This window comes from Euphorbia lathyris, chromosome 3 (assembly GCF_963576675.1).
Source record: "Euphorbia lathyris chromosome 3, ddEupLath1.1, whole genome shotgun sequence".
Taxonomy (NCBI): Eukaryota; Viridiplantae; Streptophyta; class Magnoliopsida; order Malpighiales; family Euphorbiaceae; genus Euphorbia; species Euphorbia lathyris.
The window spans coordinates 46,245,983-46,272,367 of NC_088912.1; the positions used below are offsets into that span (position 1 = coordinate 46,245,983).

Consider the following 26,385-nt stretch of genomic DNA (forward strand, 5'->3'; position numbering starts at 1 on the left):
TAGAAGCATCTCTTTGGGGAACAGGTCATTATCTACGATCATTATTTACTACATTATTGTTTTCAAACTGTATTTCAAGGCTTGAGAACGTTACACATGGCATCTTTTATCTGAAGATATTCTTCATCGCCAACGTAAAATGATCAATGTTCAAGGTAATAAATTATTAATTTCAAATATATTTATCCAATATTATTAATTTCAACTTTTAATGCTCAAAATTTAATATGTTTTTGTGTAACTTATATATTCAATCGATTTTTATATTATCTTATTCTACCATATTATATTAGTTTTTCTTGGAACAAATTAATAATCTCATTTTTTTCTTTGTATTTACAGATCTACAAATGACAGATGAGCAGTTGATGAACTATGCACTTGCTGAAATTGAGAAACTTCTCAAGAGAAGTGGGAGAAGCTTAAGAGAATTTCCTACTTTACCATTTCCAGATTTATCATTAGTTGAGGAGGGAAGAAATAGGCTTCTTCATGATGAACTTAATTACAATAGAGTTTTATTGGCAGAAGAAAGTCAAAAGTTGATTCTGTTGTTAAATGATGATCAAAGAATGGTGTTCGAAACTATCATGGATGCAGTGAAAAAAAATGATGGAGGGGTCTTTTTTGTTTATGGATATGGAGGTACTGGAAAGACGTTCATATAGAGAACATTATCATCTATTCTGAGATCCAAAGGTGATATTGTTCTCACGGTAGCTTCAAGTGGAATAGCTTCTCTTCTCATGCCTGGTGGTAGAACTGCTCATTCCAAGTTTGTATTCCATTAGTAATAAATGAAGAGTCCACTTGCAACATTAAGCAAGGAAGTCCATTAGCTGAGTTAATTGTTAAAGCTCAGCTTATTATATGGGATGAAGCACCAATGGTTCATAAACACTGTTTTGAAGCATTAGATAGAACTCTAATAGATATTTTGAGATTCGAGAGGCCTAATAGCTTGAATTTTCCATTTGGTGGAAAGGTCGTTGTTTTTTATGGAGATTTTCAACAAATATTACATGTTATCCCAAAAGGCAGTAGACAAAATATAGTTTCAGCTTCTCTCAATTCTTCTTACTTATAGAGTTACTGTAAAGTGCTTAAGTTAAACAAGAATATGAGGCTTCAGACTGGTGATTCCGACATTGATTATAATAAATTGAGATCATTTTCTTAATGGATGTTAAGCATTGGAAATGGAACAATTGGTGGAGAAAATGATGGTGAAGCTACATTTGATGTACCTAATGATATCCTAATCAAAGTTACTGAAAATCCTCTTAGAGCAATTGTTGATAGCACATATCCTAATTTGTTGCAGAAATGTCGAGATGCGGGATATTTACAAGAGCGTGCAATTCTTGCACCTACATTAGATATTGTGAATAAGGTAAATGATCATATTTTGGCTACATGGGCAGGTGAAGGAGTAGCTTATCTAAGTTCTGATACTATATGCAAAGTTGAAAATCAGTTTGATAGTCATGAGGATGTTTATACTCCAGAATTTTTAAATACTATTAAATCTTCTGGTTTGCCAAATCATCAATTGATATTGAAGATTGGTGTACCTGTGATGTTACTTCGTAATATAGACCAAACTTCTGGATTGTGTAATAGTACTCGATTAGTAGTCACTCAATTGGGAAAACATGTCATTGAAGCAAAAGTAATTACTGGTTGCAATATAGGCCACAAGGTTTTCATTCCTCGACTTGCTCTGGCTCCTTCGGATATCAGATTGCCATTTAAATTCCAAAGAAGACAATATCCTTTAGCAGTTTGTTTTGCAATGACAATAAAAAGTCAAGGGCAATCACTTTCACATGTTGGTTTATATCTACCCCGTTCAGTTTTTAGTCATGGTCAGATGTATGTTGCAGTATCTAGAGTCAAAAGTAAAAGTGGATTGAAGATTCTTATTTGCGACGATGAAGATAGGATATGTAATCATACTCAAAATGTTGTATTCAAAGAGATTTTTAATAATTTATAGTGAATTATTATAATAAAATTAGTTAGATTGTAAATTAGATATTCATACATATTTTCATATTATTTACTTATATTTAATATAGAGAAAAGTACAAAAATAAACCTTGTGGTTACACCTGTTTTCGAACAACACCCATGTGGTTTAAAAGTTTACAAAATGGTACCTTGAGGTTCATTCCGTTAGCAAACACATACGAAATTGACTAACGGTGTTAAAAGTCAAAAGGAAAAGAGTTAATTTGGTCCTTATATTTATTTATTTTATAAATTAATTCTCATTATTATCTAATTATCACAAACAAACCCCAAAATAAAAAATAAAAATCTTTTCCAACTCTTTTTAATTTTTAATTTTTCTTCTTCTCATCTCTCTCCCCTCTTTATTAATTTCTCCCTCTAAAATCAGTTGATTTTCAAATCTCTTTCTAAATAATCAAATACAAAGAAAAAACCAAAATCATGGTGGGTTTTTCAATTTCCACAAACCCTTTTCTCATTTTTTCAATCTGTTTCATCCATTGAACTAAAGTCTGATTTTTTTTCTCGTTCTTCTTAGCTTCTTCCTGAATTACACAGGCGTTGAAGAACTTTTTAGTTAGAAGAACTTGAAGCCAGTGAGGAAGAAAACTCGAAGCAACTAGCTGATTCATCCAAAAATGAAGCTAATTCAATTCCTTTCTCATACACTCATTTTCCTTATCTCCTTCACTTATTCTCATTCTCACCAGATTCTCCTCAAGCGAAATCCATGGAAAATACACTCAAACAGTGTGAAATTAATCCAATTAAAGGCAAAACTAAAGTATGCGCAACTTGTTTAGAATCTACAATTGATTTTGTACATAAAACCTTTGGATTAGAAACTCAATTCAGAGTTTTACAAACTAATCATATTGAAAAATCAGGTATGAATTTAGAGAACTATACGATCTTATCGGAGCCGGAGGAGATTCGAGTTCCGAATATGGTAGCTTGGCATACGCTGCCGTATCCGTATAGAGTGTTATACTGCCATAGCTAGAAGAGTGAGAATAAGCTGTTTATGGTTTCGTTAGGAGGTGATAATGGAGGAAGAGTTGAAGCAGTTAGTGTTTATCATGCTTCGTTTCGTGTTCTTGGGACTCAACCAGGTGCTTCTCCTGTTTGTCATTTCTTTAGAGCTGATGTTCTTATTTATGTTCAATGGATGAAACAGATTGAAAAAATGAGAAAAGGGTTAGTGGAAATTGAAAAACCCACCATGATGATTTTGGTTTTTTCTTTGTATTTGATTATTTAGAAAGAGATTTGAAAATCAATTGATTTTAGAGAGAGAAATTAATAAAGAGGAGAGAGAGGAGAAAAAGAAAAAAATTGGAGAAGATGGTATATTTGATTTTTATTTTTTATTTTGGGGTTTGTTTATGATAATTAGATAATAATGGGAGTTAATTTATAAAATAAATAAATATAAGTACCAAATTAACTCTTTTCCCTTTGACTTTTAATACCGTTAGTCAATTTTGTATGTGTTTGCTAACGGAATGAACCTCAATGTACCATTTTGCAAACTTTTAAACCACATGAGTGTTGTTCGAAAATAGGTGTATTCACAAGGTTTATTTTTATACTTTTCCCTTTAATATATTTAAAAATATTTTACATACCGTGCATCGCACGGGTGCAGGACTAGTTATAAATATTATTATTTGATTTATATTTCAACCAATTGAAATATAATTTACTATAAGGTAATTTTCCTTTGATATTGGGCTAAACTGTATCTTAATCCAATTAAAATTTAGTTCACTCAAGCCTGATTTATCAATTATACATTTCTGCTTGCATGTATATAACTATTATAAAGATTTGAAGCTATCCTGAATGTGCATTTCAACCAGACTTTTTATGTGTGCGGTCATGTAGATCAATCTAATATCGGGCCCGAAAAGTGCTTTTACCCCACAAGTCATATGCGCACTCTAGCAAGCCATCATGGCAACCAAAATTAGATAAATGTCGCATATAAAAAGATAAAAACCCTAATAGAAATCTTAATGTGATCCCTGTTAGTTGATATCAAGTCGAGCATGAGGCATGGTATTGTCACCCTCGTCTAGTTCTCAGATATTCTTTGATCTCTAAGTGAATTGATTATATCGAATGAGTAATAACTATGATTGCCTCATTCGGGTGTAGCCACACACTTCTCATCTTCATTAATCAAATGTCGGTGATATCTCATCTCTCGTAGCAGAGTAGCAATCCATGCACTTCACTTGTGGCTATTAAGCATGATTCAGATCAAAACTATGAATGTGTATGAGCTTTTTGCTTTTGCTTTTTGGAACTTCAAATATGATTCTCTTTTGATTTCAGAGTTGATGATCAAGTCCAAATGAAACATTTGATGGGGCTTTTATAGTGACACTTGAGGATGGATCTTTTCGAAATTCAGAAAGACCGTTGGAGGGAAACACTCCTTTTGTCGCTTTCATCCTCAGTATTTAGTACAAAAAGCCTACCATTGAACTTCTCTTTTCCTTTTGTCTTCAGGAGACAACATGCCTTTGAGCTCTGCGAGAAGCAGTCTGACGGTTTGCACAAATAAGGTAAAGTTTCCAATTGTCCAAGGGGACAAGCAACCTGTAGCTTGTACTTTTTTTCCGATATAGAGATGCAATGTCAGTGTCCAGGGTCAATGTTGATCTTCCCTGATTTGGTTTGATCTTTGTCTTCCGGATGAATTAGCCTTCTTGTATTGGACTCGGGTTTTGGATTGTTCCAGCTGTTGGCCGAAATTGATTCTTGGGCTTTTAGTCCTATTCAAGGCCTTTACTTAATTTCCTTTCTTTCTTTTAATTCAGCAAACACACTTAACAAACAATAAATCCAATTAAATCAACATTTAATTTATGTATTTAAACTAATTATGGAATATTAATTTTCTTATAATATTTTTGTCATAATCAAAATTGAGTAGGGAAATTGTGTTTCAACAGTTAGAGTTGATGTTGAGTCTAAAGGATCTACTGCTGGATAGATACCTTTGGCGGCTAATCCTCTTGCTAGTATGGTAGTAGTATCTAAATGTGCAAATGTCGTGGCAGGGGCGGGGTCAGTCAAATCATCCGCAGGTACATAAACGGCTTGAATGGAAGTTATGGGCCCCTTTTTTGGTAGAAGTAATTCTTTCTTGTAAAGAACCCATTTCGGTACTAAGGGTACCGGTTTATAACCCACCGCGGAAGGGATTATTAGAAAGTCGAATTACCAATTTTTACACAAATTTGAAAGTGGATGATCTTTTTGCAAGGAATAATAGACAACCATTACGATATCTTTTTCTTCCTTATTCTGATGTTGGTTATTTTAGTTGCATTGCTTCCATTTTTTTTTTACGCTGTATGGCTCGCCGGTAAAAAAGTGTTATATGGAGGGGCAAGAGGCATTTGATACTTATGTCTCCCCTTCCGGTCATCAAGGAAGAACTCGAACAAGAGCTCAAAGGCCATTCTTCTTTTTGTTAGTTCATAGTTCATTCTGGTCTTGTTACTTTATGTTTCGGAGTCAATTGATCCCTCGAAAAAGTTATAACTAGAAATATCTTAAGATAATAAAAACAAGAAATCGTTTGGATTCGAGGGGAAACCCTTCTCCGCCGTTACGAAGTTCTTCTGAGTTGAAAGTGGGTTGGTGGGCCTCATAACTCCGATGTTTCTGCTATAAAAGATTTTGGCCCTATAGAGGAGGCATTCAACTGTTACCGGAATTTTTGCTTCCTTGTGTGTTTAGGAGCACATTTTTTATGGGAGATGTTGTTTGGAGGTGTAAGCGAGTCATCAAAAATTCCTTCTGAGCGGATGGAGTTAAAAGTTCACTAATCTAGAGTCTAACGATGAGCCTTTCTAAAGCGGAAGGCTTACTTTTAGGCGAGTTGTGACTGCTCATTGAGACTGGTCGATAGGTCAAGAAAAGGGAGTTGAGATGTCGGAGATGCATTACTAGTATGTTTACCAGATTCCTAATACTCTGGAGAAGGAAAGGGTTCCTAATTTAGAGGATGCAGCCAATTATGGTAATGTATTGTGTTGTGTTCATAGAAACCAGGTGGTAAGAGTTCATCAGAGTCTTATAATTTCCCAGACGAGATTGAGGGTGAGTTCTTGGGAAGGAGTTGCTAATCATTTCACTATCAATGTGAGGCCGTTCAAATCTTCTAGTGTGATGGAGGGAAACCATGAGATGTTCGGGCAGAGGGCGGGTGACCTAACATGCCATCATCTTGTATGGATATTTTTTTTACTAAATGATGAGGATATCTGCATGTCGAGGATCCCTGTAGATTTTGTGTTCTCGTAGTGTAGGAAAGATCAGTATGTGTCTCCTATCGACCTTGACGGGCCAACTTTTGTAGATCATCTAAAGCCTCAAAGTATTGCATTATAGGCATTTTACCAGTAGGGGATTATCGTGATTATTCTGCCTAATCATGAGCATCAAGTTACCATGAGGGCAAAAATGTCTTCACCACTATTAGATGGCCATAACACTGATGAGTGTAAGGATTTGAGAGATATGTACCAATTGCCGATGGATGGCGATGCTATTCCAGATCCATTTCGGGATGGTTGATGGGGCGTAGGTTTTGTTAGATTAGCTTTATGATGTGGTCCATTAAGAGAGGTTGTGTGGCTAACATGTAGCCTTTCTTTTGTTATGATGAGAATGTAATATCACAATTGTTGGTTTTTTAATTCATTATTGTTAAATGTATCTTAATTTTTTATGTTTTGTCGGTTCCATGCATGATGGTTGGCTCGGGGAGCCTGTGGGGAGAGATCGCCACGTTGGGGGAGGGGTGGGCGTCGCTCTCCTAAGGGGAAATATAATTGTTCTTTTTATTATTTTTTGAAAATAAATAAGGGCTTAGTTAGATAGTGTAAGAAATCTACTCAACCAGGAAAGAGTAATAGTGATATTACATTTCCCAAAGCGTCTGTATATTCCATGAATTATTTATGGGTTCTCCAAATAGATATGCCAATTTTGTAGGCTCTGTTTTGGAGATCTTCTATGAGTTTATAAAGTCCTTCATAGGTTTGCCCGAGTTTGCCTTTCCCAAGAAGGACTATAATGCTGCAATGTCTTGTAGCACTAAATCATCTACTTTGAAACTGCACGATCGAAACCTCTAGTTATGATATCGGGCTACCTACTATTTATAGGCGGTAATAGTTAGGATTGAGTTGAGTCCCTCTTCTTTTAGGCGTTCATTTGCATTGATAAGGGTTTCCTCGTTCGGTTATTGCTCATAAGTTTGAACCTTAGAGGATACGGAAGGTGACTTTTTTCGGTGCCATTGCTGTGTGGGGAGTGATTCGGCATGACTAGAGCACTAAGGGTAAATGATCCCTTAGGAGGGCCTCTATCATATAACCTTGCTTTCAGACTGTATAGGATGGTACGGTTGGTAACTTCCATTAGACCATTGCTCTATGGATGGGCAACTGATGTGAACCGACATTTGATCCTCCACCTATTGGAAAACCAGTTGCAAAACCGTTGGGGTTACCTCATTAACTAGTGTCGGTGCCCAGACCTCTACCGCTGGTTGGGTCGATGAGGACGGATGTTGCTGTATAGACATCTGGAACCTCAAAAAACTCCTGAATCTTCTTGTTGTCATCTTGAAGAGTTTGCTACAGATCAAGTAGTTTCATTTGCGCTGTAATTTTAATGGATTGGGTGCCTTGAAAGTTCCTCATCATGCTGATGAGCTATCTTGATGGTTCTTTGATTCGGTTTCCATGAGCAGGGGATGCAAATTCTGTTGTGAAATTTCAGGCCCCCTGACAGTTATCAATAGGGGGAGAGCTTGTGTTTGGGTTCGAAGAATTCACCATCCCCTTCACTAGAGTAAGAATCACTTGAGGTTTCGAGGAAAAGCTAGCCGTTGGGAGATAAAAAGTTTGAAAACAAGATAGAGTTGTGTGCTACTCCACGCTCACCGCACCAGATAACAGAGAGAAATGAGCGGTTTCCTAAATGCATTCTGACGTTCAACTTAGTTAATGGCGAAGACATAAAGCTTATGCCATTGGAATATCAAGCCATGGTTTGATGGACTTGGCCATGAACTTAGATTCATGAATCAGGAACCTAATCATATTGCATTTTTCATTTTGACTAAAATTGTAAACGATAGTTCACCTCACTTGCAGGCAGACACGCTAATTGCCTCGTTGGGTCTCAACGAAGGCCGAGCAGGGCAGGCAGATCGAGACCTGCTTTATCAAATCAGCACACCGAGGGATGACAATCCCGTCGGAGGCGACACCCCATTAAACGTAACGGCCTTCACTTCATATGGTTTCTCTTTCCAATGCCCCCACTCCCTCCGCCTAAATGCTCTTCCTTTTCCAAATTGTACTCAAATCCCAGAAAATTCCCCTGCATAGTTATATCCTTTATTAATCTGTGCTCTCAAGGTCACCTTTCTGAAGCAATCTCCTCTCTCTCACTTTTAGCAAGCAAAGGCATACATGTGCCGTCTGAGGCTCTAGCTTTCCTTATCCAGCAGTGTGGCAACACCAAATCACTTAGATTAGGCAAATGGGTTCACCTTCATATGAAGTTAACTGGATTGAAGCGACCCAATACTTTTTTGACCAATAGTCTAATAAGAATGTATTGCGAATGCGGCGATCTCTTATCTGCGTACAAGCTGTTTGATCAATTGTCTACAAGAAATTTGGACTCTTGGAATAATCTGCTCTCAGGGTATGCTAAATTGGGCAAGTTGAAGCCTGCTAGGAAATTGTTCGACAGTATGCCGGAGAAAGACGTTGTGTCCTGGAATACTATGATGATGGCCCATGCCAAGAGTGGGTTTTACATTGAGGCTTTGAGGTTTTATATGGATTTGAGGATATTAGGGATAGCTTATAATGCGCATACTTTTGTGTGAAGTTGAAGGAACTAGAGCTTATTAGGCAGCCCATGCGCAGTTTTTTTATTGCTGGGTTTTTATCCAATTTGGTTATTTCGAGTTCAGTTCTCGATGCCTATTCAAAATGCGGTGTGATGGATGATGCAAGGCGACTATTTGATGAGATGAACATCAGGGACGTTCTTACTTGGACATCAATGGTTTCGGGGTATGCGCAATGGGGTGATATGGACGCTGCTAATGAGTTCTTTAATTTGATGCCTGTTAAGAATTCTGTTTCATGGACATCTTTGATTTCTGGGTATGCTAGACATGGTTTGGGGCACGTTGTGCTTGAGCTGTTCAGAAAAATGATAGAACTTGGCATCAGACCTGATCAATTTACTTATAGTAGTTGTCTTTGTGCTTGTGCTACTATGTCTTCACTTGATCATGGTAACCAGATACATGGTTATTCGAGTCCATAACATGTTATCATGGTGTCGTTCCAGATCAGGAGCATTATGCATGCTTGATTGATCTCCTAGGTCGAACAGGAAGTTTTGACAAGTTGATGTACCAACTCGATAAGATGCCATGTAAACCAAATGAGAGAATCTGGAATGCCTTAGTTAGCATTTTTAGAATCCATGGACATTCAGAGCTTGGAAGAGAAGCAGCCGAACAACTTATTCAATTGCAGCCTCAATCCTCTGCAGCTTATATATTACTATCAAGCATGTATGCTGCACTTGGTAGTTGGGAATTGGTAGATAAGGTGAGACAGCTTATGGATGAGAGTGCAAAGAAGGATCGAGCAATTAGTTCGATAGAGATTGAGAATAAGGTGCACAGCTTCACAGTTTCGGATAGGTTACACCCTTCTAAAGAAGTAATATATTCTGCCTTGGATCAATTTGCTGGCCACATGGAAGAAGAAGTTTCGTCACATGATTGTGGAAGGTAGAATCATTTTTGGTGTCCCTATTCTAACCGGGTGTTATTGAGGTAGGTGTGCAAGTGCTTTATTTGTATTCAGCTTTGCTCAACATGTACCATTTTCCTTTTACTTAATTGAGCATTCAAGACCGGAGTATCCGGTTCAGTTTTGCATTTGATAGATTTGGATCTCGGCAATATTATACTTGAGAGATTTTATTCCGAAAATTTCAAATAGACAATCACATGAATAATATTTTGATTCATCTCGGAATACATCAACATGAAATAAATATATATCTTATTGCTTACCAATGGTGAAGTAAGATTTCATGTGGAGTTAAGTTCTAAGCCTCTAACAAGGAGTAGGATTCCTATTTTAACTTATTTCCTGTTGGATCTAGAAATTGATTAGATTTCTGTATTTTATAGAATGTTTTTTTTCTAAGAGATATTTTATGGAATAGAACATAGTTGTTAATGGCGACGCCAACTTGGTGCATGGCACACAAGGCCCTAGGCCTAGCGCCACAGAAACTCCCTATGGTGGACACTGTCGTGCTGGTGCGCGCCTAGACAAGTTGATAAAAGGCGCGCCATGTTGAAAGATGGTTTTATAATAGTTAACTAGGGTTTCAAAAGAGTTAAATAGGGTTTCAAAAGAGTTAAATATAGGTTTAATATTCGCCGTTAGATTAGAGACACATCTAGGGTCTAAAATAAGTAATAATAGAAAAAGGATTTATATCTGTCTAATTTGAAGAGATATACACAAGTACAACGTTACGAACTTGCAACGGAAAAGAAAGGCACTGACACAGGCAGAGGAAAAATAAAGAAGAAATAAAAGAGAAGAACAATAGAGAAAGTCAAAGAACTAAGAAGCAGCCAACCCACACACAAAAACAATACTGAATTAGCTATTAGCCAACTAAGAACTTTAGATTTAGAATGTGGGGTTTATTACATGTTATAATTTATTTATATATTGTCATGGTTTGGTATTTTATTGCATTTTGATTTTAGAATTTATCATTTCTTATATTTTAAATATTACTATCTCCGTCCCATTATATAAGTCATTATAGAGTTTTTCACATAAATTAAGAAATACAATTAATTAATATAGAGTTAAATTAATGAATTTTACATTGGTTAATTTTAAAAAAAAAAAATCTCTCTCATGTAATGATTGGAGATAAATATTGGAATGTTAAAAGAACACATGGATACAAGACAAAATTTCAATGCTTGGACCTGAAAACCAAAAAAGAAATTCTTGGGAAACTAAAACGACTTATATTTTGGAAAAAGAATCACTTTCTAAAACGACTTATATAATGGGACGAAGGAGTATCGTAGTCTTATAAATTTTATTCTTTTAGTGCACCTTGTGTCACTAAGGTACATGCCGTCGCCTAGCACCCAAGGCTCTAGGACCCTTTTGCGCTTTACTGCGCAATACGACTTTATTAACTATGGAATAGAAATCGGAAATGAACATTTTTCAAGTCAAAATTGTAGAATTCCTGTTTGAGCGAAACTTGGTGATACGTCTGTTGCAGGTGTATGATATGGATGTCAATCAACCTTGAACTTTTTTTCTTGATATATATGTATATGGAACATTTAGAGGGCGAGCCTTGGCGCAACTGTAAACGTTGTTGTCGTGTGACCGAGAGGTCACAGGTTCGAGTCTTAGGAGCGCCCTCTTGCCAACAAAATTGGCAGGGGATTCTTGCCCCCAATACACCCTTGTGGTGGGACCCCTCTTTGGACTCTCGCTTAGCGGGGATGCGTAGTTCACGGGGCCGCCCTTTATATGTATATGGAACTTTTGTTTTTCGGCTCTTAAATTTCAGTAATTTTCTTTTATGTAAAACTTACTTGTTGATTCGTATGGAGAGGAATTAACAGGTTTATTCCTACTGAGGAAATGTTAGTGCCTCATAAAAATCAAGCAGAGAGTTGCCTGATGTGGCTTTATGAATCATTTTTGCATGCCTTGAGATTTTTTCCGGAAGTGAAATTAACCTGGAAAGCAGCTCCTTTTGTGATCCGAGTTGAAAACTTCAAAGTTTTTGGTCTTTTCCATTGGGTTTCCTTTCTTCAGTCCAGAAACAGTTCTCTTCATTTTCGTCTCTTCCTCTGTGTGTGATTATACAATTGTTTCCGTTGAGGATCCCTTTGATCAGGACGATTGGGAGCACTACTCAAAGATGATAGCTGAAATTGGTGAGCATGTGCAGATTGTTGGTGATGATCTCATTGTCACAAACCCCAAGAAAAACAAAAAAGATGATGCAAAGCTTGAGATGAAAGTCCATTGAGTATAAATGTCCGGTTGTAGTTAAAAATTGCGGTTATAGTTAAAAATTGTTCTCTTCTTATGATATGCTTTGCCCTTATTTATGGCAGCGTGTAGACAAGGCTATTAAAGAAAAGATCTTCAATGCTCTTCTGCTGAAGGTACTATTCATTTACTGGTAGGCATTAAAGAGGTGTTTTTTCTTTGGAGATTAATTACAGTTCCCAATGAAAAAGAAGTTGCTTAGCTAAGACCACAATATGGCAGGTGCATCAAATTGGTTCTGCAACTGAAAGTATAGAAGCTGTGAAAACGTCAAAGCCTGCTGGGTGGGGTGTGATGGAAATCCATGGAAGATCTATCCTTGTCTTCGGAATGAGATTGATGACTCTGGCTGTCCATATTCTTTGCATTGCATGACGACATAGAAAATGCTTTTATGGCTGACCTTTCAGTTGGATTGGCCATGGTGAGGGTAGCTTTCTTGTTTTTCCTCTCCTTGAACGCATGAGTTTCTTGAATTGATGATTAGCTGATCATTCATTGTTATATCTCATTTGTAAAACAGGGACAGATCAAGACCAGAGCTCCATGTAGATCAGAACGTCTTGCTAAGTACAACGAGCTAAATAATGAATGAATACAAGAGTTGGGAGCTGCTGGAGCAAAGTTCAGAGCTCTAGTCGAACCTTAGTTAAGGTACTATTGTCTCGTAGACTCTTATGTTACTAATTAGTAACTTCTTTTTTTGATTCTGGAAAAAGAGTTCTCTCTTAAGAGTGATGGAGAGAGTGCTCAAAACAATGGCCCTAATGTCCCCATCAAGGTTGATTTATTTTATGTTATTTCATCAATTTTTCTGTCTAATTTAATCTAACAACAATTCTTAAAAACACTGTAGTTTCTTTATGTTAGTGTTATAGCATGTGGAGTCATCACTATATATTATGGTGTGGCAGGAGTATTTGGAAGTAGAGAAGGGAAAGCTCTTTTATGAATCCACAACTGTGCATTTGAGGTACAGATGTGGCCTATGGCACTTTATGTTTTGAACTGAATTGAGCTATATATTTTCAGTTATTTATGTAATCTAAGACTAATTTATGTTGTTTAAATTTGAATTAAGGATACTTAAGTTACATGGTAATCCAGTTACTGATTTACATAATGATGAAAATACACCAGTTCAGTATTTCTACAGAGTGGGACTTATATCAGACGAACTATATCAGCTCAAATGGCTTCCGGACACCCCAATCCTATCGGTGACTCCTCTCCGGTTAATCTTCCATTTCGCAACCTAGATCCAAGAATGATAGATCATTGCCTGAATTATGAGTCTAACCTTCATTGCCGATGTTTAGAGTTGGAATTTTGGATCATGATCCATAGTAGGGCGAGCTTAGACCATGATCATGCTATGAGGCAGCCACTAAAATGGCAAGCTGAGCCCAACTTGGCTAATATTTTTTACAAACTTACACAAAGACCAAATCATATATGTACTTTGATATTAGCAAGTTTGGGCCAGGCTACACTGTTTTTAAAATAGTTATGTCCAAGTACACCCATCATAAGGTGGGCATGGGTGGGTACCCTAACACACAAAAAGTTGATCTACACTTAGGTCCCGTTTGGTAAGATGTAATGACCTTCGTAATGGAATGACCATTACATTGAAGACTTATTACCATGTTTGGTTGCATGTTACAATTTCATTGTAATGGAATGAGAAAACTTTCAATTAAATTTTGTTAAAAAAAATCTTATAATCCCCATTACATAGAAAAATGACTTGAATTCTCATTACATTGTCATCTAACCTCTCATTTCTCAAATCCCACCTCTCATTCTTGTCAAAAACCCAAAAAGTAGAAAAACATGAAAATTGAAAACAAGAAAAATTAAAACGAAAAACCGAAAAAATGCAAAAAATGAAAAAAAAAAACGAAAAACCGGAAAAAAAAGAGAAAATAGAAAAACGGTGAAAAATGTTGCAAAATGGAAATTAAAAAAACGGTGAAAAATATTGAAAATGGAAATTAAAAGAAACGAAAAAAATATGAAAAAGCGAAAAACTATATAAATCTAATTTTGTATTTGATTCCGATTCGTTTTTTCACATTTTGTGTGCTTTTCACTTTTTTATGTTTTTCATTGATAAATAAAATTTTATAATTACATTTAATTAGGAAAATATAAGTATTGTAATGGTTATTACATTCCATCACAATTGTCAACCAAACATGGTAATAGAATTACTATTCCATTCCATTACATTACAACTTTGATTACATTACGACATTGATTATATTACATTGCATTACGACATACTAAACGGACCCTTAATGTATAATCAATAAAATTCCAAAAACTTTATGCATGCAAAATTGATTTGCTTCAATAAGGAAAGAAATGGGTCCAAGCCTTAAAAGGCTCACTATGGGTTACCTTAATTATTTTTATCGCATGCTAAATATATACGTGCAATGTGGTTTATTGAAGAGTGTATATATAATGTACATTCTAAAGTACAAACTAAAATCATCTATTGGATGACATAATTCTCTAAATTATCAAATTTAGCTAACTATTTAGAGGGTGATCATTAACATGACTCTCTAAAATAAATAGCTAGTCATTTTTATTAGCTAAATTTGACTAGCCTCTTTGGCTAGCTATTTCTATTTTTTATTCATTCTATAAATTTGATCACTTTTAGTGATAAAATAATCAAATAGAAAGCCAAATAGCTAGCATGATTGGAGCAAATAAATTTGACTAGCTAAATTTGGCTAAACTAATATTTTATATTATTTTAGAGAGTCAAATAGCTAGTTAGTGTTGGAGATGCTCTAGGTATGACTGCGGACAAGTCGAAGAAATAAGCAAAACGTTAAAGCATGTCTCTTAAAGCTTAAAAGCTCATGTAATTTAGATTCCAGTTGTTTCCTGGGAAATATTATGTTTTACAAAATATTGTAAGTCCATTAGTTTCTGGTTTGATAACTGGATTGGGGATAAACCGTTAATTGAGGTGTGTTCTTCCCCCCCGCCTAGTGATATACGCAACTGGAGGATTGCCGATGTGGTTGACTCGGAAGGGGACTGGATCTGGTCAAAGTTTGATACTTTCTTTAGCCTTGAGACTCTCCTTAGAATGCGGGGAGTGAAGGTGAGTAATCAAGAGGAAGACTTGGATAGGCACTGTTGGGCGCTGACTAACAATGGATTTTATTCTTGCAAATCGGCCTTTGAAGCTTTCTCTCTCTTTAGATCTGATCCTCCCTCGGATGTGTGGAAGTCGATTTGGACCCTTAAAGTTCCTTTCCGTATTAGGAGTTTCCTGTGGCTGGGCGTTAAGGACAGGCTTCTTACTAATTCGGATAGGCACAGAAGGCACTTGGCTGATTCTGGAGCTTGCAGTAGATGCAGAGGCCATGTTGAGACTTTGTGCCATGCTCTTAGAGATTGCTCTAATAGTAAAGAGGTTTGGAGGAAAATTCTCCCACACCATATTTTCTCTTCCTTCATGGCACATTCTGAGGTCGACTGGTTCTCTGATGGTGTTAGAGGAAAGTTGCTTCCATACATGGAGCATGGTGACATTTTCTTTGCTATTATCTGTCACCAAGTTTGGAAATGGAGAAACGAGGAGATTTTTGGAGATAAAACTGTTTTTATGACAAACTTAGCTGATTTCTTCTCGAAAAAACTTTTCTCTATTATCGATAGTTTCAAAGGAGAGTCCCTTGCCAGAGCCTCTCAGTGTTGTGATGTCCATCTCGTGGGATGGAGCAGGCCAAGAGAGGGGGTTGTGAAGCTGAATACTGATGGTTCCTGCCTCAGTAACGGTAAGATTGCGGCTGGAGGTGTGCTTAGAGATGTAGGGGGCGTCTGGCTTTCTGGGTTCTCCCAGAATTTAGGGTTGGGTTCTTCCTTTTCTGCGGAGCTCTGGGCTATTCTTACTGGAATCAATCTTGCTAAAAGGCTGGGTGTTAAGAGGCTCTCTGTGGAGTCTGATAATTTGGAAGCAATCAAAATGATTTCTGAGAATCATTCTATGGGTCTTAACAGTCGCAACCTCATCAAAGCTATTATAAGGCTTTGCTCCTCCTTTGAGTTCGTAGAGTTCAGACACATTTTTAGAGAGCAGAATCGTGTTGCTGATCGCTTGGCGGCGACGGGCCATGAAGGGACGTTAGGCGTTACTACCCTTCCTGTTTCCCCTAGTTTCATCTCTCATCTTCTCTTAGAAGATAGGATTGGGGTTAGCTTCCCTAGGCTAATTCCTGGGTAGTTTGTTGTTATTCATTTTTCTTTTCCTTTTCTACCAAAAAAAAAAAAAAAAAAAAGAATAAGATAAAAATTTGTGTTGGAAAATGAAATATTTTCCGGTGTTCGGCTATTACATCGGAAAATAGAAACAAATGGTGGGTGACTATTGTTTCAAAAGCCAAGAAGGAATGAAACAAAATTTCAAAAGTTTTGAAAAATATTTTTCTCTTTTGAAAATGGTAAAACATTTTCCTCACTTTCTTCATATAATTTTTTATTAATTAACCTAAACTTTTCTATTAACTTATTTTTCTAAGCAAACAAGCACAAGAAAAAAAATGTTTCTATACAATATTTTTGGCAAATAAATGGAGCTTTAGGCAATTTTGAGTCCAACTCAATTAATCTCCAAGAAATAAAAAAAATAAATTGAATACCCCAAAATAAATAAAAATACCTAATAAAAAAAATTAAAACTACCCAAAAATAAAAATAAAAACCTAATATAAAAAATAAAAATAAATAACCTAACACTCAAATGATATAATTAATAAAATTAAACAAAACAAATCCTAAATCTAATAACTACAACCTAGCATTAAACACCAAAATATTGACTAATCAATAAAACTTAAGAAGTTATTTTGAAAACAACAATAAAAAAAACCCTAATATAATACAGAGAACGCGAAGAGTGCGGATTGAAAAAGCTAAAAAAGGTTTGGGCTTTTCCAAACCTTAAAAAGCTCAAAGACAAAGAATTGAGCTATTCCAAGCCTTAAATCTGGATTTCCGTTGTTGTATTTCTTATCTTTTTTTTTGTTTCTAAATGCCTAAATCAAAACGACGCCGTTTAATTTAGGTTTTCTAATTTATCTTCCTTCGAAAGAATTGCAAAAGACTTGCCATGACTGTAGGAGCTCCGAGCCATGGCAATACAATGATTGATGGAGCCCACTGAAACCACCATCCCAAGGGGTGTTTTGGAGGGTCGCCGATCCACTGTGACACTCCGCTCCTGACTGTTACTGTGGGTCGTAGATGGTTACATGGAGATCAATATGATTAGATATTTGATTTGTTAGGAATATATATTTTATATCTTTAACTATCAGCTCGAGCTTTTAGCTAAAACGATTCATTTCATATTACTAGCTAACAGTAGATCCTATGATTACTTTATTTAACCAGATTAATTTTCTATCGCGTCACTGATGGAAAAAAACATAATCATACTGTCTAACCGATTTAGCACATATCATATCAGTCTTTATATTAGCAAATTTTGAAAAAATAACCAAGATATTATACTATATAAATTTGAATTAAGTATTAAAAACCGATTTGTATATTCTTCCAATAAAAAAGGAAAACTGATTTGTAATTAAAATGAAATATAAAAACTGAATTGATATCTTGATGATGAATAAGAACTTCACAAACTATATTGACCTTCAATTCATAATCTCATCTGTAGGGAATTCTTGTTTCTGGTTCCAAGTGGCAATTCGTTGGGCTTACAAACCTCTATTGTCTTTGGTGGATTTAGCATTGCCTTTAAACCGAAGACAAATTTGGACAGCCATACAGGTGGATACACTCCTCCAATAATTCATGGCAAAACATACCCCACCACCAACAACACAACAACCATGTCTTAATCAAATTATTATTAATACAACATTATTGAATTGACATAAACAATAATCATAACATAACATAATCCGTCTATTATCAAACGGAACAGCTACCAATTCCAACCCACATTCACCTTATAATGATCCTTATTAAAACAGTTTCTTTTTCTATGTCTACCCTCTCCAATCGAGGGGAAGATTTCTTCTTCTTCACTATTCTTCGTCTCCCATACCCAACAATATGGGTGCTCACGTCTCCAAGCAAGTAGAGAGGCGAAAAGCCCTCTCCGTTCAGAAAAAGAATCTCTGTGAAATGCACGGAACCTGCGGCCGCGACGGATTTCCTGGTTCCGATTATCGTCCTCCTGACAGGAAGAATTGGATGGCCGGTCTCAATCCTGATAAACTTCATATCAATCAAATTGTTTGGCCTGGAACTCATGATTCTGCTACTAACAAGATCGGAATCCGTTTCGTTTCTCGTCCATTTGCTCAATGTCAATCCTTGTCCATCTACAATCAACTCTGCAGAGGCACCAGAGTTCTTGATATTCGGATCCAGGAAGATCGTCTTGTCTGCCATGGAATCCTGAAAACTTACAGTGTCGATATTGTTATGAACGACATCAAGAAATTCTTATCAGAGACTCAATCAGAGATCATAATTCTCGAAATCAGGACAGAATTCGGCCACCAGGATCCGGCTGACTTCGACAAGTACTTGGAAGAACAGCTCGGAGAATATCTGATCCATCAGGATGATCATGTGTTTGGAAAGACAGTTGCTGCATTATTGCCGAAGAGAATAATCTGTGTGTGGAAGCCAAGGAAAGCGCCGCAGCCGAAACATGGAGGTCCGTTGTGGAGCAGTGGATATTTGAAAGATAATTGGATTGATACTGATTTACCATCGACGAAATTTGAGAGCAATATGAAGCATTTAAGCGAGCAAGCGCCAGTATCTTCGAGGAAATACTTTTACAGGGTGGAGAATACAGTAACTCCACAGGCAGATAATCCAGTATTGTGTGTGAAACCAGTGACCGGGCGGATTCATGGATATGCTAGGCTGTTTATAACTCAGTGTGTTTCAAAGGGATATGGGGATAAGTTGCAGATATTTTCTACGGATTTTATTGATGAAGATTTTGTTGATGCTTGTGTTGGACTTGCATATGCTAGAGTTGAGGGCAAAGCTTAATCTTTTTTAATCTGTTAATTATAGTTTCTGGGATGTATCATTTATTATCCACTTGTTTGTTCATAAACTTTGTAAGTTCATAAACTTTGTGCATATGGATTGGATTGAGTATTGGTGAATTTAAAGTGTTATTTGTGTTTTCTGATAGATTATCCAAAGTCTTACATCAATACTTCTTGAGCTTATATGGAGTGTTTTTTATCAAATTGATTATAAGAATTACTTTGCGAACACTAGATAGTGTAAGGGAATAATTAGTTTCTCACTTGATGTGACAAGTGATTGTGTAACGCTTCTTAGTATGATCTCAAAAGTGAATCAAAGTTTGTCAAGCACTCCTAAATTTAACGTTGTAAAGAATTTCATTTTAATTTACAAAAAGCGATTTTAGGTTTGCGAAACACCTGGAAGCATGATGTGTAAAGCTTTTCAATTTGTCGACTTGATTTTTGCTCATAAAATAAATCACAAGATGTTATCCAGAAGACGACGTAGACGATTTTGTGGAATCTCTATAAAATACATTGCTTTCAATTTCTCTAACTATATCGCTTCATTTACAGCAACACATTTAAATTGTTTTCGATGCATTGTTCATATTTTGTATTATAACAATTTACTTAAAAAGAAATGTCCTTGATGCAGTCATCTCTTGTAATGGAAGAGAAATAAGGAAAACAATGAAAATTCTGAAAAAGCATATAGGTGGACTGGCCATCCACTCCACCTACCATAATCCACCCTCACAATCGGAGCCTGAAATGAAACAGACCCGGAGTGGTCTGAGTCCTCCGCCATTTTTTCCCAGTAGTAAAAGAAAGCATACCCAGAGTGGACTGACCCGTCCACCCATGTTAGACAGGTTGTCTACCCTCTTTATCCAACAATGCACAATTTCATTTTTTTGCAACTTTTTGGTTTTTGGCCCTTCTTGGTTTCTTTTGTCGTTGTCAAGGAACATTCTTACACTATTAAACGGGTTCTGAAACGGGTATAAATACATTTATTCTTCACTCTTTTGTCGGACTTTTTTGATATTAAATAAAGTTTCTAGCAAAACTCTTTCTATTAAGAGAAATTATATAATTTTATAATACTCCTCCAGTAATATATCCAACCAATGAAATAATATTGCATACTACTTCATAAAAAGATAATTGGTGTTAAGATAGAAATGTGTACATATATAGTTAATTGATTGGTTCAAATCAGTATAACTGATACTGATTTGCAAGTGGAATTTCGAATTTCGATGCTCCTTGGCATATCCATTCAATGACAGGTCATTTTCCAACTTTAGCATTTAGACAACAAAATGTGGAGCTTTTCTTCCAAACCAAATAATACTACAATACCTTTGATTTTGGGAAGTCTAAACCCTGAATAATAATATGCCTTGGCCATCAACAATTCCACGGTGCAGCAAGACTAGATTCTGTTCTGGTATATTGCAAAATCAGACTAATTTAACTGACACCAGGCTTAGCTCTACAAAACTTGCATCTCAATGTCTCCTCTAAAAGTTGGATGACAGATGGGAACATTCCTGCAAAAGAACAGTTCATGAACTTCAGAAATGAAGGTTGTAGCAACAACAGCTTAATTATTTTCATAAAGTGGTTGCATATGAATCACTGCACAAGATTGAATGCAATATGACGAATTCCAACTATCGATCGAAGAACAGCTATTCAAGAATCCCTGAACTTTACATGGTTGGCTCAGGTTCCATCTTGTAAAGACTAAATAAGCCCAAAAACTCGTTCCACTCTTTTCCTTCACTATCTTTGGAAAGAATATGATAACATATGGTTTACATGCCAATCAGAATTAAGAAGCAAGCGTAGGAATGGTTCCACATATGCGGAGAAGATAAGAATGTCATAATAGAAAATAGAAGAGTTTGCAAGAAGCTTGTTATATATATATACTATGTTGCCCGGACACGGATACGGATATGGTATCCGACACGGACACGGACATGGGAAACGTCTTTTTTATAAAAGATAGGACACGGAAACGTGGGGGAAACGTGTGAATATTAAAAATATTGGGGCACATTTATAAATATTAAAAATATATTTTTATATTTGAATTTTTGTAATATATCTAAATAAACACATATAAAAGAAATTATAAAACTCTTATCTCAACGTAATTATTAAATACATGAAATATAAATAATGTCAAAAAACGTTTTGAGAAAAAAAGATAAGACAATGAAAGCTTTCGTCTGTCTTTTGGTTTATCTCAGATTTTATTTTCGTTGCACATACAGATACTCTTTTGGATACTCCTACTCGTTTTCCCTTCAAATAACTATCGACCACAATTGCTCTATTTATCTATGTTTTTTTTCCTGAAATGAAATCCAACCGTTTTTTGTCTGGGAAACCCAGACAGATACGCGTATCCAACTTCTGAATATTACAGAAACGGCCCCGAAACGTATCCCAGCAGTTTCCGTGAGTTTCCGTATCGGAAACGTGACACGCCGGAATGTGGTATGTTGAAGTTTCCGTGCATCATATATATATATATGATGATCAGCAACCATAGAGGGGTACATTCAAGAGTTGCAATTTCAAGTGGAAGGCACAAAAGGTCAGGAAATGGAAGAACAGAGAGAGACTTCGTACATGCAATTGGAAAAACAATAAATATGGCCCTTGGTACAGAAAAATCGCATAAAACAGTATTTCCATCCAATATTTGGTAGTAGATGGAGATGTATCTAGGAAACACCGACACGGGTACTCGTACGGGTCAGATACGGGTGCGGCAAACGACATTTTTAAAAGATAAGAGACAAGGGTACGGTGGGGACACACCAAATCTATATATATAGAGAGAGAGATCATAGATAACATTCATAGTCATTATAAACCATAAACAACATCCATAATAAGTCAAGTCATTAATTCATCAAAAAGAAACATTTAATGCTTCAAACTATTTAAGCTACCAAAAAGGGGCGGCCGCTATATTCTTTTCGTTAGATTTTGATTTCATTTTTTTATTAGGGTTTTCTTTTACTTTTTTATATATCAACCCCTCTTTTATGTAAAATTATTAAAAAAAACTTATATTCTACTTAATTAACTCAGAAGATGCGTCCCAGAAGTATCCCCATATTTAAAAAAAAAGACACTTATTTTGGAGTGTCAGGTTTGTGTCCCCAGTGTTCTCAGAGAGTCCGGAGAGTGTCTGACACTCATATATTAACCTCCTAGAAGTTTCAGTGCTTCCTAGTGATTATGTAGTTTTTAAGCAACACTTTAAAGTTTGGGTCATAGATGACAAACGGTAGCAGAAACAACACTAATAGATTTCGTTATGACTACAAAAACCTCCCATAGATTAATTAATATTCGCAACAAACCTGAAACTGTGCTATCTCTCTGTTGCAGAGATCCTTTCACCAAAAGGGTGCCTGGAATTTGCTGAAAAACCTGAACAATGAATATCGCAATCATATGGAGACTCCAACAGAAAAGCTGATTCTGTTTACATTAGGCACTTGGAACATACCGAAATACGAAAAGACATGTCACTTGGAGGAAGGTTACAACAACTTGAACTGGCAAAATTACCCTCCACAAGATTGCAATTGGCAGGTTCATCATAATGTTTCCTTTCATTCTTTAGAAGTGCATCACATTGTTCATTTGATAGAGTAATCTATTAAAATGAGATTGTACTGCATGTAAGGACACACAACTATCTATCACACACCACAAAATAGGATATAGTGGATCAAAATTGATAGTTCTTACATCAACAGAAAATGATGGCACGTTCAATTTTGAGGATGCACCCATCGAGAAGAAATAGAATTCAACTGATTTTAATACATCTATGGCACTGTATTGGCGTTGCATTCCCTGGCAAGATACCATAATTTTACATAAAATTCATTGACGTGCAAATTCAAAAGAACAAGATGTAAAATGTGCATGCAGGTGACGAATAGAACATGAGTCCAGGAGAATAATTGGCTAATAAAGGTTGATTGGCCTGTAGGAACTACATAAAACTAGTATATGAAGTCTGTTACTTTTCCCCTTGCAGACAAATAAAGTTAAAACGCCATCTTTTTACTGGTAAATGGAGGTTATATTATTCATCTCAACTCTATGGAAAACCTGCAAGCCTGTAAATGAGAGTAAAGTATATTCTCATCTATCTGCAAGTTAATGAACGTATGAACTTGGAGAAAAGCAATGGTGGCAGTACAATCTGTTATTAGACTGATAAAAAGCATGAATTGAAGTCACAAAGTTGGCAGAAAATATGTAGGTAGCTAAATAATCACATAGTTGTGGTTGTGGAGACAAATTATGACCAGTAGGGCCTGAAACTAGTTTCCAGTCTAATAAATTTAATTTAATAAATCGATTTGAATACCTTTTTTTTTTAGTGGGAGCTTATACAAAGAGTATTACTTTCATGATAAATAACGTTTTATCAAGAAAGTATATCTTATATGGATAAAGGGAAAATATGACAACTTCATAATCATAATCATTTTGGCTTGAGAAATTAAACAACCATAGAAAACTTTTCTTAATCTATTTTCTTAACTTTCACGCAAAGCTTGACTGATAAAATTGGTATTTCTATTTAGTACTTTTTGGTAATTTGATATTGTAATCCACCTTCATGAAATACATTCTTTTATTTTGTTTTTAGCTCTATTTCATAATTATGACATGCAACAAGGAAAAAGGGATAAAGACAATCCACCTCTTTTATCAATATTTTAAAGCTAAACCTACAAATGTGAAATGATAACATACTCTAATTACAATTATCCGGATTAGTAAAATTAGATAAATTTACCATTTTTAAAACATATTTTGGACACCAAAGCAATCTTATAGTCAATATAGAGGCTAATATGCCCCTCAACACTATGGCCATGTTCCGGATAGGTATATCCCATGTATGCAACATCATATCTTTAAATTCATAGTGATATTGTAGTCATAGATATTGGAGGGAAAAACTCAAAAAAAAAAAAAAAAGACTTGTCAAAGACATACTAATGACAGAAGATTAGAGAGAGAGAGAGAGGAAGGAGTAACACATACACACACCTCAAGCATGAAGGATATGCTACTCTTCGCAGCCACATGAGGTGAAGTGATCTTCTTGATAGGACGCAAAAAAGACCAAGCAAGCCCCCATCGACATGTTTGCCCCTGGACAAATTCAGTTGTTTTTACAATGGTTACTCCAACCTCCCTAAGCTTTGAGATCAGAAATTTAAGGTTTGTTTTCCTCCCAACCATTGAACTGTACCATCTACCAAAAGAAAAAGAAGGGAACATACTTCACAACCAAGCGTATTGATAAATTAAATCATGACAACAAGATGCTAGATGATAACAAACCTAAATGACTCCTTCAACACAACACTATCTTCTATGATACGAGTGATAAAAGCCTTTTCTCCACCTGGACAAACCATCTCTTCAGGAGTCCCACCACAGGCAGTTTTGGGGTTTAGTCCTGCTTCATCCATGTTCTCAAAAAATGGAGGATTACACATGCAGAAATCAAACTTCTCACCATCCTTGACTACACCAGAAAGAATGGGTGGTCCATCATATTCATTACTCATGCATTCATTCACATCCATTTTTCTCTCTCCATTTACAGATTGTGCATTATGCACATCTTCAATAGAAAGGGTACCTTGGCAGTTGATAACTTTTCTTACTTCAATTAGCTTTGAAATATGTGGATTATTTTTTACATTTCTCTCAGCCCACTCAAGTGCTACGTCTGTCACATCTGCATCCAAATTATGCATTATAAAAAAATTATAGATATTTTGTAGTATGCAAATTGATTATGAACATTTGCTTCTGAAAGTGATGAAGTACAACGCTACCTGACCCAACAAAACTCCATCCTAGAAGAGATGCACCAAGTAGTGGGTAAATGCAGTTCGCTCCGGTGCCTATATCAAGACCTCTCACAGTTTCGCCATTGCCTTTTTTCTCTGGAATGACATGAGAAGAAAGAAGCTCTTCAATCCAATGAATGTAGTTAGATCTGTTGGGAACTGTAGGGCACAGCTGTCCATCAGGAATCCACCTACAAAGTATGTATATGAGCTCATGTAACAAGTGACAACAAATACTAACCCAACGAACAAAGCCAGTCAACCTCAATAAACAAACACCACATGGATAAAAGCTTCAGTATTTATGTAGAAGCCTTTCCTATACTACTTGAAACTAAAACATATAGAAAAGGAAAATCCAAAATAAAGGCTCTAATAGATTAAATACCAAAGTGGTTCTATCATGTGTATTGAATTAATATTTCTTCAATTTCCATGAGTGAATCAGTGACTAATGAATTCTTTGCTTACTGATGAATGGAACTGGTACTTAATTCAAACACAAACATCTATTGTCAGCACTATTAAAGGGAAAAACATCACACCAAATGAATCAGAAATTAGAACAAAGGTTATTCCCCTTGAAACGCATAAATATAAACCTAACAAAAACTCGAAAAATGCTTAAAACGAGGAATTAAGCTTCAATTGCAAAATTATCGAACAGTATTACTGTAATAGGATCAAAGAATACCAATTGAGGCCGTGATCGTGGAGAAGGAGGACTCGAGTGAGCTCCCGAGTGGAGTTGAAGTCGGTCCAATCAATTCTGGGTCTACCGTCACGAGAATAGAAAACGAAAGGCTTAAAAGAAGGGTAAAGAGAAGCTAGCAGAGAAAAATCAGGAGGGTTATTTGCGTATTTGTTGTTGGGATGGATAGTTGGTCGTTCCGGTTTCTTCCTCTTGCAGTTTTTCTTGCTCGGCATTTTCTTTTTCTTCGAAATTTCTACAGAATAAAGCTGAAACAAATATTAACGACACCAACAGCCAACTGCTGCCGCACGGAAAGCGGTCGGCATCTAACCCAATCCATGAGTAAATTACGCCTATGGCCCCTTAACTTCGCTTATACTTTCATTAACACCCGTGAACTTCAAAATTGAACAATCTATCCTTTTAACTTTGCACTTTACTAACATACTAGTCATTCAAAAATGACCTCTCAATAGCATATAAATCTTCATTGTGAGTTTATGAAA

At 35.9% G+C, this 26,385-nt stretch overlaps 3 protein-coding genes, 1 long non-coding RNA gene and 1 pseudogene across 9 annotated transcripts; 4 read left to right on the forward strand and 1 right to left on the reverse strand.

The window, feature by feature from the left end:
* Positions 1-2,457: 2,457 nt before the first annotated feature.
* On the forward strand, positions 2,458-7,175 carry LOC136222661 (BURP domain-containing protein BNM2A-like; annotated as a pseudogene).
* Positions 7,052-10,111, forward strand: LOC136221571 (pentatricopeptide repeat-containing protein At2g21090-like). Its single transcript, XM_066008942.1, is given in 3 exon segments — positions 7,052-8,936; positions 8,939-9,387; positions 9,390-10,111. Coding segments are annotated over 3 exon segments (1,509 nt in total). The 5' UTR covers positions 7,052-8,362; the 3' UTR covers positions 9,876-10,111.
* A 2,050-nt stretch (positions 10,112-12,161) lies between these two features.
* Positions 12,162-13,667, forward strand: LOC136221572 (uncharacterized). Its single transcript, XR_010685178.1, has 6 exons — positions 12,162-12,177; positions 12,266-12,333; positions 12,423-12,624; positions 12,724-12,854; positions 13,115-13,173; positions 13,341-13,667. It is a non-coding gene; the product is annotated as an uncharacterized lncRNA (long non-coding RNA).
* Positions 13,668-18,219: 4,552 nt separating this feature from the next.
* On the forward strand, positions 18,220-19,413 carry LOC136224759 (uncharacterized). The gene has a single exon (XM_066013181.1). It carries the CDS (start codon positions 18,312-18,314, stop codon positions 19,269-19,271), a length of 960 nt encoding a protein of 319 aa, XP_065869253.1. The 5' UTR covers positions 18,220-18,311; the 3' UTR covers positions 19,272-19,413.
* Positions 19,414-20,413: 1,000 nt separating this feature from the next.
* Positions 20,414-26,174, reverse strand: LOC136223715 (uncharacterized). 6 transcript variants are annotated; one of them, XM_066011853.1, is made up of 8 exons: positions 25,880-26,173; positions 25,171-25,376; positions 24,668-25,070; positions 24,365-24,578; positions 23,048-23,155; positions 22,803-22,952; positions 22,654-22,723; positions 20,414-20,817 (listed from the first exon to the last, which is right to left on the reverse strand). In XM_066011853.1, exons 1-8 carry the CDS (start codon positions 26,110-26,112, stop codon positions 20,738-20,740), a joined length of 1,464 nt encoding a protein of 487 aa, XP_065867925.1. In that variant the 5' UTR covers positions 26,113-26,173; the 3' UTR covers positions 20,414-20,737. The 6 variants fall into 6 exon arrangements, with proteins under 6 accessions (XP_065867925.1, XP_065867926.1, XP_065867929.1 ...); XM_066011854.1 differs by having other exon boundaries at positions 24,371-24,578; positions 25,880-26,171; XM_066011857.1 differs by lacking the exons at positions 22,654-22,723; positions 22,803-22,952 and having other exon boundaries at positions 25,880-26,174.
* Positions 26,175-26,385: the final 211 nt, after the last annotated feature.

What these genes read in the sequence shown, in the direction of transcription:
- LOC136224759 (XM_066013181.1), top strand. Translation starts at nt 18,312, where the DNA reads ATGGGTGCTCACGTCTCCAAGCAAGTAGAGAGGCGAAAAGCCCTCTCC.
- LOC136223715 (XM_066011853.1), bottom strand. Translation starts at nt 26,112, where the DNA reads ATGCCGAGCAAGAAAAACTGCAAGAGGAAGAAACCGGAACGACCAACT. An exon ending in CCTTCATGCTTGAGGTGTGT is followed by an intron (nt 23,156 to 24,364) that starts GTATGTGTTACT and finishes GTATCTTGCCAG; the next exon opens with GGAATGCAACGCCAATACAG. An exon ending in ACATGTCTTTTCGTATTTCG is followed by an intron (nt 22,724 to 22,802) that starts GTATGTTCCAAG and finishes TTCATTGTTCAG; the next exon opens with GTTTTTCAGCAAATTCCAGG.